General features: G+C 43.6%; 1 protein-coding gene across 1 annotated transcript in view; it reads right to left on the bottom strand.

Annotated features, from left to right (window-relative positions):
* cacna1aa (calcium channel, voltage-dependent, P/Q type, alpha 1A subunit, a) overlaps positions 1-15,796 on the bottom strand; it is a 153,919-nt gene that overhangs the window by 88,918 nt on the left and 49,205 nt on the right. The window contains exons 18-28 of the mRNA XM_053490796.1: positions 15,051-15,183; positions 13,247-13,779; positions 12,775-13,124; positions 12,469-12,607; positions 11,906-12,035; positions 11,713-11,772; positions 11,485-11,591; positions 3,931-4,030; positions 2,209-2,369; positions 1,866-2,006; positions 1,582-1,783 (exon numbers count right to left, since the gene is read on the bottom strand). Of these exons, the coding sequence (XP_053346771.1) occupies positions 1,582-1,783; positions 1,866-2,006; positions 2,209-2,369; positions 3,931-4,030; positions 11,485-11,591; positions 11,713-11,772; positions 11,906-12,035; positions 12,469-12,607; positions 12,775-13,124; positions 13,247-13,779; positions 15,051-15,183 (2,056 nt within the window). The remainder of the gene's footprint in view (positions 1-1,581; positions 1,784-1,865; positions 2,007-2,208; positions 2,370-3,930; positions 4,031-11,484; positions 11,592-11,712; positions 11,773-11,905; positions 12,036-12,468; positions 12,608-12,774; positions 13,125-13,246; positions 13,780-15,050; positions 15,184-15,796) is intronic.

Below are 15,796 nucleotides of genomic sequence, written 5' to 3'. Positions count from 1 at the left end.
ATCAGACATTATGTGACTGCGACCATACCTAACTGTTATGTCGCCTCTTCTGCTGTCCCCTCTTTTGTTCTCTCTCCCCCTCTTTCTCTTTCCTCTCTCTCTCTTCTCTCTCTCTCTGTCGAGCTACACATGTCATTTCTGAGTTGCCAGTGATCCAGACTCCCTCTGCCCTCCGAACCTGTCTGACCCATCCTGGTGCCCCACTTCTGGTTGGAGATCTCGTCGCATGGATGCCCGTGTGTCTCTTTGGGATGCGTCTGGTGTCTGGGGATGGTTTCACTTTACCACAAAGATGGTTCTGGCCTCTACTGGTGTTGACAGCTGTTTCTCTGAGGACTTGACTTGGCCGTGGTTGCTCGATAGTTCAAGATTGCAACTGTCTCCAATAACTACCTGGACTCCATATTTACATCAGTTAACATCCACTGTTATAGCTGAACTGCCTATTAACTAACACACAGTATAAATGCAGATCAATTCCTGCTTTCTGTTTCACCCAAATAAGGATGGGTTCCCTGTTGAGTCTGGTTCCTCTCAAGATTTCTTCCTATTACCATCTCAGGGAGTTTTTCCTTGCCACTGTTGCCTGCGGCTTGCTCAAAAGGGACAATCTGCTTATCTTGATTCATGCACACTTACATTCCGTACAGACTTAAATAATTCTTTTGATTGTGTAAAGCTGCTTTGCGACAATGACAATTGGTAAAAGCGCTACACAAATAAAATTGAATTGAATTGAATTAAGGAAAAACTTCTTCCTGCAGGCTATTCAGGCTCTCAACCAGAACACCACAAAGAACTAAACAATATGATCTGTCTTTCTTATTCGCTCACACAATAAACACTCTTCCTACATTGCTGCTAACACATCAAAGTCAGGATGTAGCATATTAATCAAGTTGCACATTTGCACATTGCTAAATGTTGCATACTTCTTGCACATTTTTCTGATTGCACATTGCTCATTTTCCACACAAATAAGGACTTACTGCACTCAGCTGTAATTTAACTTATCCTGTATTATTTACAGTTAACACTTTATGTACATCTATTTTATTTCTATTCTATGAAAACCTTGTACATAAAGTAAATTTTTTAGCTGAAGGTCTTTATATTTCTATATTTTTCTTTTATATTTTTATTTCTCTATTTGATAATAAATATACTTTTTTCATTTAATTGTGCAGGCAGCATGGTGGCTCGGTGATTAGCACTGTTGTGCTTTGCACCTCCGGTGTCCAGAATCGATTCCCACTTCTTTGTGTAAACAGGAAGAAACAATATAGATGATAAGAGTAATTTATTTATACTCTAGTGCCATTTATTTCTTGTAGAAAAACCCTGCTTTGTATGTCACAGGCAGCTGTATAAGCATATAACTATGTACATATCATACTGTGTATGAGACAATTAAAATTTTAATTTGATTTGAATTTTGAAAAATGTGCAAAAAAAAATCCAGAATAAGGCAAATACTTTATCACAGTTTTATATTTCATTATTGCAGGAGGTTCAAAAACAATCTGGAAGATTTACCTGATAAACCAGTCAGTGCAATAATAAGCACTTACTGTCACTTACCTCATTCTTCTCCAGGCTGTAGTCCTCCATCATCTTATCTCCTTGTTCTTGGAAGGTAATGATGATCAGGGCAACAAAAATATTGACAAAAAAGAAGGGGAAGACTACGAAGTAGACCACATAGAAGATAGACATCTCCATGCGGTAGCCAGGACTAGGACCCTGGTTCTCATATGTCGCATCCACAGAGTGTTTAAGAACCCTGATGGAGAACAGCAGATGAAGTCTCTCATGCAATAACTTACATTTACAACGATAAAAAATCTGTGTGTTGTGTTACTTACTGCGGCCAGCCTTCTCCTGTGGAAACTGTGAAGAGTGTAAGCAAAGCCCAGAGCACATTGTCATAGTGGAATTCATATTTCTTCCATTCTCGTTTCTGTGCTTTCACCTCGTTATCTCGCTCATACACCAGGTATTCACCCCTGAAACAAAATGTTGTTTGTATTTAATATGGTTTATTTCTGGGTGTGTCGCAGTGTCTCGACATGCAGCATGAGCTGGAGTTCAGATAAATCCAAAAATGACAAAAATTATCATTTTGTGGAGAAAATTGACCATAATGGCAACAATGATCATATAAATTATCTGTTTGCATGTGTGTCTGTGTTTGTGTGTGAAATCTACCTGCAGTCACGTTCAAACTCCTTGGATTCGTCAGTGCAGTAGAAGAACTTGCCCTTGAAGAGCTGCACGGCCACAACAGCAAAGATGAACATGAAGAGCATGTAGACAATCAGGATGTTCAGCACATTCTTCAGAGAGTTCACTACGCAGTCAAACACAGCCTGAGGAAACACATCACACACAAACACAACAACTCTCAATATGACAAGAAATAAACAAAGAACTACAGCAAAAGAAGAGAGACAGAAAGAAACATGCAGACGGTCATACATTTTAAACCCATTCACAGAAACTAAGCACATCATCAAGAAGCAGAAACCTGTAGCACACTGAACCGCAAAGCTCCACTGATCCAGCTTCAAGTCAAATCTCAGTCAAAACATGCTGTGTTTTTGAACAGTACAGCAAAACAAAATCTACTGTTTGATCTGTATGTCAAAGCTGTTGAGGTTTTTAGAACGTTGGGACGAACTTCCAGGTGATAAATGTAAACCTCAGAATCTTAATAGTGTAAACAGCACGGCCACTACGCGTCAAATCACTTTGAACAAAGTGGAGATGGGTGTAAGTTTGGTCTACTGCATCGACATGCTTATGTGAAAATGCATCTTACTTTGTCGAGGCCTAATTAATACAAAAAACAGTCTATATGCATGTCTTCCTCAATCTCTGAGAGCTGTTGGGACCGGGCGAGCAGTGCTGGAGGATCGGGGGGAATGTGGTGCGGTGCGTGGTGTAATCAGAGCTGCGCCGTGTGTAGCTTTGTAGATGAACATCAGGGTTTTGAATTTGATGCGGGCAGCTACAGGAAGCCGGTGCAGGGAGCGGAGAAGTGGGGTGGTGTGGTGATCATATCTAATCTCACACACAAACTGGCCAACAGGGGCGCTACATGTGTTATGCACTCAATATCACACTCAAAAATTATGGGAAACATTGAAGCTTCCTGTATAACCTGATTTGTTTGGCACACACAACTGCTCTGTAAACGTTTAGCTCCAGCCACTCAAATTGAAAACATGACATGCATGGAAACTGGACCAAGGGGTGTTGCCAATTCTCAAGTTTGGTGTCAAATTAAGGATAAGAGTTGGAATCTCACTAAGCATCAAAAGAAAGAGATCTGAAATGGAGCTGGTTTAGTCAAACAGCTCTAATGAATGCAGATCAACCTCAGAAGTTTTCACTCCATGCCTACAAGCCTACTAGTTCACATCCCAGCATGACACATCAGCAGCAGTTCACAAAGACCAGCCCGCCCCACCACCCCCACCCACCCCATCAAAACTCTAGGGAAAATTCAGGCTCCCCCCACTGTGGGTGGTGAAAGTTTAAATAATTTTTATGTCTGGTGTCAATTGTGATCAGAATTGATGCATCTCTAATGTAAACTGAACTGAAATGTCAGGACCAGGTTCTGAAGAGTTCTAGTTACTGATAAGGGGCGAAGTTAAGAAAGTCTATATATATAAATAAAATTTAACTAGGAAAAATAGAACTAAAAATAGAAACTGAAAATAGAAATATACTGTACAAATAGAAATATAATGGTGTGCAAATATGCATAGAAAAAGTGACTTTGTGCAAAGGTTATTAAAGTGTCTTTGTCTTAGTCTATTCTGACTAAATGACTAGCATGTCCACTTTCATCAAAAAGGTCTCACAGTCAGCACTGAGCTTCTGTCACAAACCTGATGAGACAAAACGTCTAATGTCTCTTACCTTCAGCTTGGGCAGCCGCTTGATGGTTTTCAGTGGTCTTAAGACTCGTAGCACACGCAGGGACTTAATGGTGCTGATGTCCTTCCCCTTACTGCTTCCCCTGCAAGTCACACACACACACACACAGAACCACACATGCAAACACAGTTACAGTGTGACCAGCGCAGTAAAAGTGATTTACAGGGTGTTAGTAGCTCACATGCCAGCTGTGCAGTTGTCCACAGTCCAGTTACAAAATGATGCAATGCATCTTCACACAGCTCTCACTGAAATGTAATCTAGCCTAGCAAGCTACCCCAAACAAACGCACACACACACACACACACACACACAGGGTCATGCTGTTTTAGGTACATCAACCGCTTAGCTCCATTCCATGCTGTACCTGTGACTAACACCTTTTTCCCCATAATCCTTTGCAGTTTCATGGCAGAGCCACAGCAGCAGTGTGAGAGCTGCATCCGCTGTCAGACATCCCCAAAGAATAGAATGTCCAGCCAAGCCTCTTTTTCTTTTCCGCTTTTTACCTGATGTTATTCTGTTTGTCATGAGCTCGTTTCTGAATCCATGAAACAGAACACAATAACCACGTGGACATGTGATGGAAAATCTCTAAAAACATGTTCACTTTCTCAAGAGAAGAGTTTTTAGAAGCGTGTTATGGTGGAGAGTTTCATCTCATGCACAATGATCACACAGCCACGAGCAGAACCCAACACAACCAAAACCGACACACTGCTGGTTTGATCATCGCACTGCAAAGCTTCAGGAAGTCATAAACTCATCAACTGTCTTCTGGAGTAACAGGTCTGATGTCGATAAAAAACACAAAGAAAAGATCATTTTCAGGATTGAGTGATATTGTGTTTAAGTTTAACCTGCTGCTTGTGTTAATCAGAGTAAATGCAGAGATTAAGGCTCGTTAGTGGACGGCAGTGTGATGTGGGAGAGGAAACCTCGCCGCCTCCACAGGACGGAGCTCCAGCCTCAACCTGTTCATTCCCTCGGAGAGTGCACCTGCTTACAAGCTGGACTCTACCGGGATCCTTCACACCACTGGGTTTAACAGTAAAGGTGTGTGTGTGTGTGTGTGTGTGTGTGTGTGTGTGTGTGTGTGTGTGTGTGTGTGTGTGTGTGTCGCAATCCTGAATCTCGTTACAACTCGTTCATCAGCAGAGAGACAGTCACAGAGTGGAGACGCATGTACCACAGACACAAAAGCAGATGAATGAATTTAAAAAGAAAGAGAGGAAAGCTATGTAACTGGCAGGACAAGCATTAATAGCAAAGCAGAAAGAGAGAGAGAGAGAAAGAGAAAGAGAGAGAGAGAGATCATTACCCACTGCCGCCGCTGGAGGAGGAGCCGATCGGAGAGATGAGACAGGATCAGAGACAGCAAGAGACAGAAAGACACACCCATACACATATACACTAATATACCTAATCTCCCCCCCACCCCCCCGCCCACACACACCCACACACACGCACACACACACGTGTGTGCATACACGCACAGCCATTAGAGTAGAAAGGAGGAGTTTGACGAACAAAAAAAAAAAACATGTGACAGAAAAGGAAGAGAGAAATAAGGAGTGCAAGACTGCATTTGATTAGAACTGACATGCACAAACACACACAGACGCACGCACACACACACACACACACAGGCAGGGAGGAAGTAGAATATGTACACTGTATATTTTTATCATAGGGGACAAACACATGATCATTACAGGAATGCGGCACATGATCATGGCTTCTGATATCTGGATATCTGGAATACACCCCCCCCCCCCCCAACACCACCCTCACACCAACACCACCCTCACACCAACACCAACAACCCCCCCAACCCCAACACCTCCCTCAGACCAACCACACCCAACATCAACACCCCCCCCCAACACCACCCTCACACCAACACCACCCTCACACCAACACCACCCTCACACCAACACCAACAACCCCCCCAACCCCAACGCCTCCCTCAGACCAACCACACCCAACATCAACACCCCCCCCAACACCCCCCCCCCCAACACCACCCTCACACCAACACCACCCTCACACCAACACCAACAACCCCCCCAACCCCAACGCCTCCCTCAGACCAACCACACCCAACATCAACACCCCCTCACACCAACGCCCCCAACACCAACGCTCCACTCACACCAACACCCCCAACATTAACACCCCGCTCACACCAACGCCCCCAACACCAACGCCCCCAACACCAACGCCCCACTCACATCAACACCCCTCACACCAATGCCCTCCTCACACCAACACCCCCAACATTAACACCCCGCTCACACCAACGCCCCCAACACCAACGCCCCACTCACACCAACACCCCCCAACATTAACACCCCGCTCACACCAACGCCCCTCTGACACCTACGCTCTCTTACACCAACACCCCCTCACACCAACTCCCCACTCACACCAACACCCCCAACATTAACACCCCCCGCTCACACCAACGCCCCCAACACCAACGCCCCACTCACATCAACACCCCTCACACCAATGCCCTACTCACACCAACACCCCCCAACATTAACACCCCGTTCACACCAACGCCCCTCTGACACCTACGCTCTCTTACACCAACACCCCCTCACACCAACTCCCCACTCACACCAACACCCCCCAACATTAACACCCCCCGCTCACACCAACGCCCCCAACACCAACGGCCCACTCACATCAACACCCCTCACACCAATGCCCTCCTCACACCAACACCCCCCAACACCAACTCCCCACTCACACCAACGCCCCCAACACCAACGCCCCACTCACACCAACACCCCCCAACATTAACACCCCGCTCACACCAACGCCCCCAACACCAACGCCCCAACACCAACGCCCCACTCACATCAACACCCCTCACACCAATGCCCTCCTCACACCAACACCCCCCAACATTAACACCCCGCTCACACCAACGCCCCCCTGACACCTACGCTCTCTTACACCAACAACCCCTCGCACCAACGCCCCACTCTCACCAACACCCCCAACATTAACACCCCCCTCACATCAACACCCCCTCACACCAACGCCCCCCTGACACCTACGCTCTCTTACACCAACGCCCCACTCTCACCAACACCCCCAACATTAACACCCCCCAACATTAACACCCCCCTCACATCAACACCCCCTCACACCAATGCCCTCCTCACACCAACACCTCCTCCCCACAAAACACCAACATTCCCCCACACCAACACCCCACCCCCCCCACCCCTAACAACACCAGTTTATCACAGTTTGTCCAAAGAGACAGTGCTGCCAAGGACTCTTTCACTGATACCTTTCCGTTTTATACATTGAACAAACAGAAACCTGTCTCAGAAAAATGTCTGTTTGTATATCTGTATGTCTGTCTGTATGTCTGTCCAGCTGGTTTTGCTACAAAATCATGCTAAACCCTTCGGTATTTGCCTGAAGTTAAATCTGCGCCATAAACTAAATAATAATGTTGAATAGACGTGTGTTATGAGCAGTTTTGTGCCAGATCACATCACAGCAGCCATCATTTTTTGGGACAAATATAGCACTTTTGCCCTTAAAGAGGGCGCGACTATACGCGTAACTCAACAGAGCTGATCAACATGATAGTTTAACATGAATACACAGGGTATGCAGGGCACACAGAAATGAGCGTGATGCCCCTACAAAGCGTCCAATTCCTCATGAAACTCAAACAAACACGTGCAAAAGCATGGCTTCATCCAAAGTAGGTTCATTCTTCCTTTGGGAATTTTAAATCCAGTTTGTCTCATATATTCTAAAACCGTGCTGCTAATTAAACCAGTAATGTGGAACACCACTATGAGATAAAACAAGAGTCAAAACACCCGAACGGAGAGAGTTAGCCACCCTAATCGAAATGTGTGTTATGAAGAGTCTCGGATTTAATAATCTACTTTAAACAGGGAGTGTAAACAAGGCGTAAGATCCTCAACCTTACAGAATGGGATTTCTTTGTATTAATAAGTTAGACAGAGAGTTCTGCTGTACAGAGAGACACAAAGACATGGACGTGGGCTTCAACCTCAAATAATAATAATAATAATAATAATGATAATAATAATAATAATAATAATAATAATATCACTGATTACATTAAAGATCAGATCAGATTATTATTAGGTTTAACATTTGAACTCTTGTTCACTATAAATTCATGAATAGTGGTATGGGTTTATAATTTGGGACGTGTTCTGGCAATATGACAAATAAATGTAGTATTAGTTATAATCAATTATTTAATAATTGAATTCCAAAAAACACAATAAAAAAATTCTACTTTAATTAATAACTTAACAATTAACAATGCATTTATTAATATTTATTGTTAATGTTTTAATTATTTAATCATTGTTTGTTGATAAGTTATAAGTTAAATAACTCATAAATAATTGTTAAACATTAATAAATAATCTAAATTCGTATCCTATTAGCATATAATTGACAACATCAAAAAACACAAACACAGGTCTGCATCAGGGGACAGTGGGAGGGTTTCGACAGGCCAATTCCATCTGCAGACCTCAACTAACCTGAGCAGCATCTCACCTCCTGAAGAGGAGACTGAGGGAGGGAGACACACACACACACACACACACACACACACACCCCCCATAACACACAACTACTGCAGGAAGCTGCGCTACAAGCCTGAAAAAGCATCACAAAAGAAGTACAGCAGAGTGGTGATGTCAGAGGGTCAGGGTTCAGCGGTTCCATGTAGTTAGTTCAAGCGAGAGACATATGAGCAGATATTACATGATATTTACTTTGAGACTATCTGTTCCAACACTTTTGCTTATCTGAAACATTAGAAGGTCTGCCTTCAAAAAAGATGTTTTAATTTAGATATAATAAGCAAGAAGTGCCGTCTGAGCTATCGTCTCATATTTAACTTTAGGTCTCAAACCCAAACGTCTTCGGTGTGTAAAACAGCACATGAAATAGTCTAATGTGGCGTCAATGACTTCTGCAGATATCTGGAGACACTAACACTGCAAGACATCCAGAATTCTGTATTTATTTACTTTTTACATTAAAATCGACTTGCTCTTTAGTACACAGTAGCCATATATCTCCATGTCCGATGATAATATTGAACACATGGAAATATTAGTGGCTATATCTTTTCTAAGCTCTACAAGCACTAAACGTCTCGTCACTGGTACGTACAGCACGTAGGTGTTTACACAAATATAATGTACTGTAACATACATGTAATTTATTAAACCATTAACCGTACTTTTTTAGTATTCATTTCTATACACTCTGACCAAAGTACAAAAAAAAGACAGGACCGTATTTTTGGCTCGGCCTGGTGTGTGTGCGCGTGTGTGTTTTGTGTGTTGTGTGATGGCAGTTGCTGGGCTATGCAGTTATTTGCTCCAGCAGAGATCCAATACTCCAATACTCTTTTCCAGACATTAAATAGCTCTCTAATTGGATTCCAGGCTCGTAAAAGTGACGATACACATCTACAAAGACAGAACTGCGAGATCGGGCTATAATCGCGTTATCATGTTGTCTGTGTGAGTACAGGTTCAGGCCAGGTGAGCGTCTTCTTAATGCAGTCTGGGGACTACAGAAACTATTAGTCAGTCTGCCTGTCTCCTTGTTTGTTGGTTTGTGAGTCTGCCTTCTGATGCGTTAGTCTCCAAATAAATCAATGCATTAGTCTCCTGGTCAGTCAGTGAGGTCATGATTGCTTTTATCAAACTAAAGACAATTTAAATGTGTTCATTATGATGTAATTCCAATATCCACTTTTAATCCTAAAACATGTAGGAAGTATTTCAGACAGTCCGTGTCATACAGATTTCAAACAAATGCACAGACACATACGAACACATAGACACAAATACGTATGTTAACACATTTAGGTGTCCACATACAGCAGGGTGTACCAAGAGTTTATTAGCTTGATTGTTCGCCATCAACAAAGTTAAACTGCTTGGCCAGGCTTCGACAAGTGATGTGATGCGCCAGACGCCAGCCTTGCCCTTGGTTTTGTGTTCTATGTGTGAGAAAGCATGGCAGTATGAATAAGGAAGATCATGTGAAGAGGAGGAGGAGGAGGAGGAGGAGGATCTGGCTTGCGGCAGGCATGAAGAGCAATCAGAGAGACAGACAAAGAGAGAGAGAGAAAGACACATTACCCCTCTCCTTCTCCATCCCCTCCTCCGCTGTGTGCAAACCAGAGATGATCAGAGACGGCCAGAGAGACAGACAGCACACACAGATAAACAAACACCAACACAGACAGAGCACAGGAAACACAGACATACTGAAACAGGAGAAGAATGTAGGAGGAGGAAAGACATCAATATGAGACAGTGAGAATATTTTAAAAAGAATGAATGCATAGAGCACAAGTTGTGTTATATGTGGACACCTAATCTAACCACAAACAGATACTGACACAAAATATAAATACACAACATCTACCAGTCTTACCAGTAGCGACAGACACAGAATGGAGATTACCACTCACAGCCAGAGGGTGCCAGAGACACCCCGGTGTACTTAAAGGTTACAACACATTCTCTGAGCAGGGATGGCGAGGATGGGTGGAGGAGAAGGAGAAAAAGACGACTGTTCCTGATTATGCCCACTAAAAAACTCATAAGGAGCTTTGAGGAAAAGTCTAGAGGAACAACAAGATGGAAGGACTGAGGATGATGAGATTTAATCTATTTATTATCCACAATTTGTGAAATCTGAAGATCAGAAAACTAGTCCTACAGCTGAGACTGAACTTACAGAAGGGAAAGACACGGTGGATAATGAGAGCAGTTTTGGAGGACATTCTGAAGAGTTCTGCTCATCCCCTTCACCATGTGATGTCCAAAATAATCTTTATCAAGGCAGTCTTCCCAGTAACATGCTTAAGGAAGCATTACTGGGGATGTTTTCCTCCTGGTGCCATCAGGTTCCACGTTTTCTCCTTGCAGTGTGTTTGTTGTCCTGCCCGCTTAAAAAACATATTTAGCATCTTTTCCTTATTGAACCCATGCATGCTAACAATGGTAATGGCTTTCTATAGCAGCTGTAACATGGATGGTATCTCCGATGGTATCTAAATCCAGCTAAATTCCTCAGGTGTTAAATAATTTTTAAATGTTGCTTACATTTTGTCAACTGTTGGATTAAAAGTGCACATGGTTTAGAAAATGGAAACTAAAATGGGCTTCTGCTAAATTAGAGGGCCGCGAGTGTCCCAAATCTTTAGCCTTATGGTACTTATGGTATGGGAAGAAGAGCCAGTTTCTGGGGTGCATAAGAGCTGAAACAGGTTTACTAGTAAAGGAGATGGGAAAATCGGTGGAAAGTAGATTGGTGCTCTTGGGGGTCCAGGAACCATTTGGCTGAATTGTGGGTCTTTTTAACTGATAGAAGCACAAGAAGAATAAAGGACATGCAGCAGGCATGGGGAGGAACAAAAAACACTAGGGACACACAACCTCAGTGACACAGCACGACATGGCTGTGGGTCCTGTGGACACTTACGTGAAGGCGAAGGCTACCAAAGCACCACTGACCACTATAAAGTCCAGAATGTTCCAGAGGTCACGGAAATATGAGCCCTGATGAAGTACTAAACCCAGATCCACCATCTGAAAGACAGAGGGAGCGAGAGAGAGGGAGAGATAAGGAAAATATCATGGCTTGGGTAGAAACATTCATGTTCATAAAAAAAAAGTGTTTAAGATGTTTAAGAATGTTTAAGGTGTTTACCTTTATAAGCATCTCGAAGGTGAACACACCTGTGAAGACGTAGTCAAAGTAACGCAGAACCTACAGATTGAGACAGAGGGACATGGAGTTGGACAAACCATTACAGATTTGGTGTCCGTCCTGTTGGAAGGAGAATTCACAGCAGTGTAGCCAGAGAACAGATGGAGTGTGTCAAGCAGAAGAACTGACTCACGTTGTTCCGGGGGGAGTCGGGCCACACCGGGTCTTCAGCAGCAAGAGCAATACTGCTCATAGCAATGACCAGAAGAATGCACATCTCAAAGTACCTCAGGGTCACAATATAGTGACACAACCTGCGAAACCTATACACACACATGCACACACAGGTTTAAACATAAGATATGACTGTGTAATGTAGTAGCCATGCTGGAAAATCGATCGTGACCAGAAAACACGGCCACGAGCTGTGCAGGCAAGCAACCAGTAACACCAGTTTCACCAGTCAAAGCCAGGATGCTCAATGATCACTGAATAGATCAGTCAAGCTTAAAGCAGCATGGAATTGATTCTGCTTTGTGTGTGTGTGTATGATGAACCCAGGGACTGGCACAGGGCAGTATCCAAAAGGTTTAGTGTCAGGTTAATTTGAATAAGGATAGAGTTGTAGTTTTAGTCATGAGACGCTGTGTACACACTCTAGGTGTTTGACACAGATGATGCATATTTCCGTGTTGATGTAGTTTAAGAGCTACCAGTTAAGTATGCAGAGCTGCAATTACAGAGTGCTGAACTCACGGGTTAGTAGTGGAGAGGATGAACATAGAACTGTAAGGGGGCATTGGTTTAGGCCCTCCGTCATCTTTGTCATCATCATCATCATCACCTTTCAAATCCTCCTTCTTGGGCAGCGGTTCTGTGTTGGCATTCTTATTGACTGTGGGAAAAAAATTAAAGAAGACCTGAGACAGATGTTTACAAATCAACTTACAGACAACAAACCTTTGGTGTAACTGTTCTCTTTTAAGTTTATTGACCGTTCCTGATGTTAACCACTCAAGGCACTTACGACATCCCACACACAACATCAGGACAATTTCACACCTTGCAGAATGGCATTGGCAGAAGGGAACATGGGTGGCATGTCTATGGCTGTGTAGTCTGGCTTGGCATCTAGATGAACAAGATTTATGGTAGTAGAGGCAGGGTTGGTGAGAATAAAACTGCTCTCTGTAGTGGTAGGAGCCAGACAGGAACCGCGTGTGCTGCTGACCAGGCTAAGGAGGCTGGAGTGAGGTGTGGAGCGGCTGCTTGGCCCACGGGGGTCTGAGGGAACCAGTGGCTGGGTAGCAAGCTTACTGTTCATCACATTGTCCAAGTCTTCACTATACTGGCTGTCCTGCCTAGACAGAGTCTTCTGAATAGGACGAGTGGTGGACAAAGTGGGGCCATCCCTAGAGAGAGAAAGAGAGAAAGAGAAAGGAAAAAGTAGAAAGGAAAGCAGGCAAAGACAAAACCGCAAAGCATAAAAATTTACTTATGCTTCAAAATTTTGATGATGTAAACATAAACTTACTTCCTGCGATGTCGGCCCCTCTCCCCCTGCTCTCCTCTTTCCCTCCGTCCCTCTTTTTCTCCATGTCGGTGACATCTCTGTCTCCGCTCAGCTCCGTCTGCTTGCTCACCTTCGATCCCACCCTCTGTACCCTTGTTTCGGTGCCTCCGGCCTCCTCCACCATTCACAGCTTCTTCATCCAAAGCCTTCCGATGTTGGCGAGAGCGTCCGTTTCTTTGCCCACGATGTTCTCTCTTTCGGTGTGGATCCCTCATGCCCAGCTCAGTTCCCTCTGTGCCAGCATGGCTTTGGTTTTCAGACTTCCTGCAACTTTGGTAAGACTCTAGAGATTGTCCCCTCTCCAGAGTCCATGATGGAGCAGATCCTCCTCCTCCACCTCCCACTGGCGAATGCAATGATGGCCGTTTGTGTAGAAGCTCCTCTCCTGGCCTGTTCTTGTTAGTGTTGTTGTTTCGATTTTCTTGAGGGTCCACCACCAACGGCCGGTCCAAGTGTGTCTTCATGTCGGGTCGGATGTGGCGAGAGTATGAGACCTGTGGGAAAAGACTTATTAAGCAAATAGTGTTTTTCTACATAGTTAACCTTGGATTGCGAGGATAATTTGTTCAGAAAGCGTACTTGTGTAGATCAAAGTGAATTTCCCCCATAAGCAATAAAGGAAATTCTGATGATTCGTTCCACAACCCAAAAATACTCATATAAAAATAATTAATACAAACTATAAAGGAAAAATAAAACAAATTAACCTGCACTTTACCTTTGAAAAGAATCGTGACTGGAGTTATACGAGAGCACGAGCAGGGGCAGTGGGCAGGGGGGATTACTGTGTAGGATGACTTTCACACACACATACACACAGAATCACTCCTCTCTGACAGAGTCTCTGGTTACTGGAATCTTCTTTTTGCGTGACTCTCACAGTGAATCTCTCTAACGTCACTAGCTTTTGCCTCCTTGCGATGATTTCACAGAAATGTGACGCCGCGTTGTCGTTAAACAGATTGATCTCCCACACTATTTAACCTTTTTTTAATGGAGGCCCTTGTTGCAGTACAGTTACTAAATAACATTCACTACACTTGGACACAATTTTTTTTTTTATCTTTATCCATGCACACACACACACACACACAGATGTTATGAGTGATGCACTGAGACTAAACATGGGACACGATTACCCACAATGCCACAGCGTGAGAGAGAGAGAAGAACCATTGGCTCAGTTGTGATCACGTGACCCTCGGCATGCGTACTACTCGTATATCTAAACCTCACGGGTTTATTAAGTTAAAATTTATTAAAACATTTTGCTTGTCTTGCAAAACTCTCACCAAGTTACTTACAATTCGAGGTTCCACAGTGTTTTATAAAGAGTTCCAACACTACTGGTTCAAAAGCAGAAACCAGATATTCACAACAGTGCAAATCTGATCAGATTTCCCAATATCAACTGATGCTGCAACATCTACATGCGTCTAAATGACCATCTATAAAGTTTGTAGGAATGTATTGCAAAATGTCACACAGTATTATTTCTTGTGGTGCCTTCAGCTTTAATTACGGCACTGTTGCATATTTTTTAAACTCTATACAGTGTCACAACATTTCATCCAGAGTTGCATTCGTTTTCAGTCGAGAGCTTGTACTGATGATGTAAAATTTAATCACTCCATAAAATTGCATTTAGTGTGGATAAAATCAGTAAACCACACTGTTAAAGAAAGTCCTGCCTCAGATATATTTTTTTGTTTCTTTCATTTATTTTCAAGACCCGTGCAATCCTTAATTAAACCCCACAACTTGCCTTCCAGCGATCCTCGGGGTCCAGCTCATTGTACAGCGCCTCCCTGCTGGTCATCAGTGTCTGCCTCCTGAGCTCACTGGTGCGCTGCTCCCACACAGACTTAGAACCCTTATGGTTCTTCTGCTGCTCCTTTCTGCAGAACATTAGACAGAAAGAGAAACAAGTAGATGAGAAACATTGCAGGTTTTAAAATCAACAGAAGGATTACCACCATCGCATAACCTAATCTACTCACACAGCCACTGCGGAGCTGAAATTCACACACTGACAATACAGGGGTGCCAGTGTGGGAGAACACACACAGCAGAGAGCTTACGGCAAGTAATAGATGTTAACAGGAGTCTTTTTAAATGAAGAATAAATAACAACTAGAAGAATAGTCGAGTGTGAGGAATACAAAACTAAAAGCGACAAAAGAAGGAAAGAGCCACTGAAGCACAAACAAAACACAGAGTAGAAATAAATAAATACCGCTGCAGAAAGGGTTCAGAGGCGCTGAGACGCTCAGAGTGAACTGTCACGCTGAGGAGGGAAACACCAGGTGAGAGACAGGTCTCTAACACACACACACACACACACACTCACACAGGCAGTCACTTACCCACACACACACACACACACACACAGTCAATCAGAACCAGCTTTATCGGCCAAGTCTCGCTCAGAATATAAGAAATGTGTTGCTGGTTAGAGTTGATTAAACTGTGTAGAATCTGTCGGTGGGTCGAGTCTGAACCTGATGTGTA

Source organism: Clarias gariepinus, unplaced genomic scaffold (genome assembly GCF_024256425.1).
Source record: "Clarias gariepinus isolate MV-2021 ecotype Netherlands unplaced genomic scaffold, CGAR_prim_01v2 scaffold_32, whole genome shotgun sequence".
Classification (NCBI taxonomy): Eukaryota; Metazoa; Chordata; class Actinopteri; order Siluriformes; family Clariidae; genus Clarias; species Clarias gariepinus.
The sequence above is the reverse complement of the archived record's forward strand: the minus strand, read 5'-3'. Positions and strand labels throughout refer to the sequence as shown.